General features: G+C 42.7%; 1 protein-coding gene across 1 annotated transcript; it reads right to left on the reverse strand.

The window, feature by feature from the left end:
* Nucleotides 1-261: 261 nt before the first annotated feature.
* On the reverse strand, nucleotides 262-1,388 carry LOC145014640 (chlorophyll a-b binding protein CP29.1, chloroplastic-like). Its single transcript, XM_078973059.1, has 2 exons — nucleotides 837-1,388; nucleotides 262-746 (listed from the first exon to the last, which is right to left on the reverse strand). Exons 1-2 carry the CDS (start codon nucleotides 1,335-1,337, stop codon nucleotides 384-386), a joined length of 864 nt encoding a protein of 287 aa, XP_078829185.1. The 5' UTR covers nucleotides 1,338-1,388; the 3' UTR covers nucleotides 262-383.
* Between the last annotated feature and the right edge of the window lie 273 nt (nucleotides 1,389-1,661).

Consider the following 1,661-nt stretch of genomic DNA (forward strand, 5'->3'; position numbering starts at 1 on the left):
ATATTATCATTGTTACTGTTGTTATAACCGGTTACAATGATAATATGGAAAACATATAACAATTTAAATGGTTAAATATATAAAATAAAATAATAAGTTGTTTAATTATGAAAAGTGGACAAAAATATTATGCTATCAGTTAGTTAATTAATGTATATTCATTATTCTTTATTTAAATATCAAAAGCAAACGGTTTATACAGATTTCCCCTCATCATTGACAAAAACAAGTGTCATAGGTTCGATCCATGCGAAGTGACAATAAAAAGCAATATATTGTTCCGCTTGATTTGTCAAAAGTTACAAACTTTACAAGATAGACGTAATCATAAAACTACATCGGTGATGATATATATTTATCAACGGAATCTCCAAAAAACGATTTTACGAGAAGAAGCCAAAGGTGTCAAGGATAGTAGTGTGAAGTGGATCACTCAAATGAGTAACCCAGTTGTTGAGAGGACCTTTTCCGGTGGCCGCTGCTTGAACGGCAAACCCAAGGAATCCCACCATGGCAAGACGGGCATGCTTGATCTCCGCCAGTTGTAGGATGGCTTTCTTCTCGGGGTCGGCGGCTAAGTTCAACGGATCAAACGGACCACCGGGGTATAACCTCTTTTCAGGATCAAGCTCAGCGTTTCTTTGAAACTCAATGTAGCCGATGATCAAAACCTCAATCCAGATCAAAGTGGTGATAGAGAATGGGAGTGGTTGACCAAGGTACGATGATCCATCGATTAGTTCAACCTAAAGAAAAACAATACAAGAAAATCGATTAATTTTCATGGTTTATGCTTAATCATCGACTAATCAAATTTATAACATGTACGTACGCACCTTTCCAGCATCTTGCCATGTAACACCGGTGACGGATTCAACGGTGAGAGCGCCGAGGGTAGCCAACATAGCCCACCGGCCATGGATGAGTTCGCACTCCCTAAACCTCTGAAGCCCGAACACTTCGCTGTATGGTTGGAAAGGTGTCGATTTCACATCCGCATCTTCGAACCGGGTTCCGATCACGTCTCCGGCCAAATTCTTCGCTAAGTTTTGATCCAACGAGTCCAAATCAAACTGTAAATACTCTGCCGGTTTACCTAAACCGAAAGGGTCAAACCCGTAGTCTCCGACCAGACTCCCGTCTAGATACTCCGGTGCTTTTGCGCCGGGATACCATAAGGGGCGATCAGATGTTACGGTTCTCGATGCTTTTTTGGGGGCGGCTTTCTTCTTTCCGAATCCGAATCTAGCTGTAACTCGGCCGGAGTTGGAATGTAGGTCCGGGAGACGGGTTCCGATGAAGGAGGAGGCGGCGGCGGCAGATGCGGCGGTTGCCATTGGTGGTGGTGGTGGTGGGTTGTGACTTGTGTGTAGTGGGCAAGAAGTGTGGCGTGATGTATAGAGTTTGATGGGTGTGAAGGGATTAGATAAGCGAGGAAATTTTGGCCGTTGGATGAAGCGAGTATCCATCTGAGGGATGAGAGAACGTAGGCCTTATCTAGGCCTTATCTGGTTGAAGAATGTCTGATTTCTACTGGTGGATTGAGGAGGAGTACGTGTCATGGTAATTTGTGGCTGATATTTGCCAAATTAAACCATTAATAATAAGAAATTGAAAGAATTAAAAGCTAGCCAAAACATTTTCAAGGAGAAGGTGGCTAA

This window comes from Lactuca saligna, chromosome 9, assembly GCF_052625555.1.
Source record: "Lactuca saligna cultivar CGN05327 chromosome 9, ASM5262555v1, whole genome shotgun sequence".
Classification (NCBI taxonomy): Eukaryota; Viridiplantae; Streptophyta; class Magnoliopsida; order Asterales; family Asteraceae; genus Lactuca; species Lactuca saligna.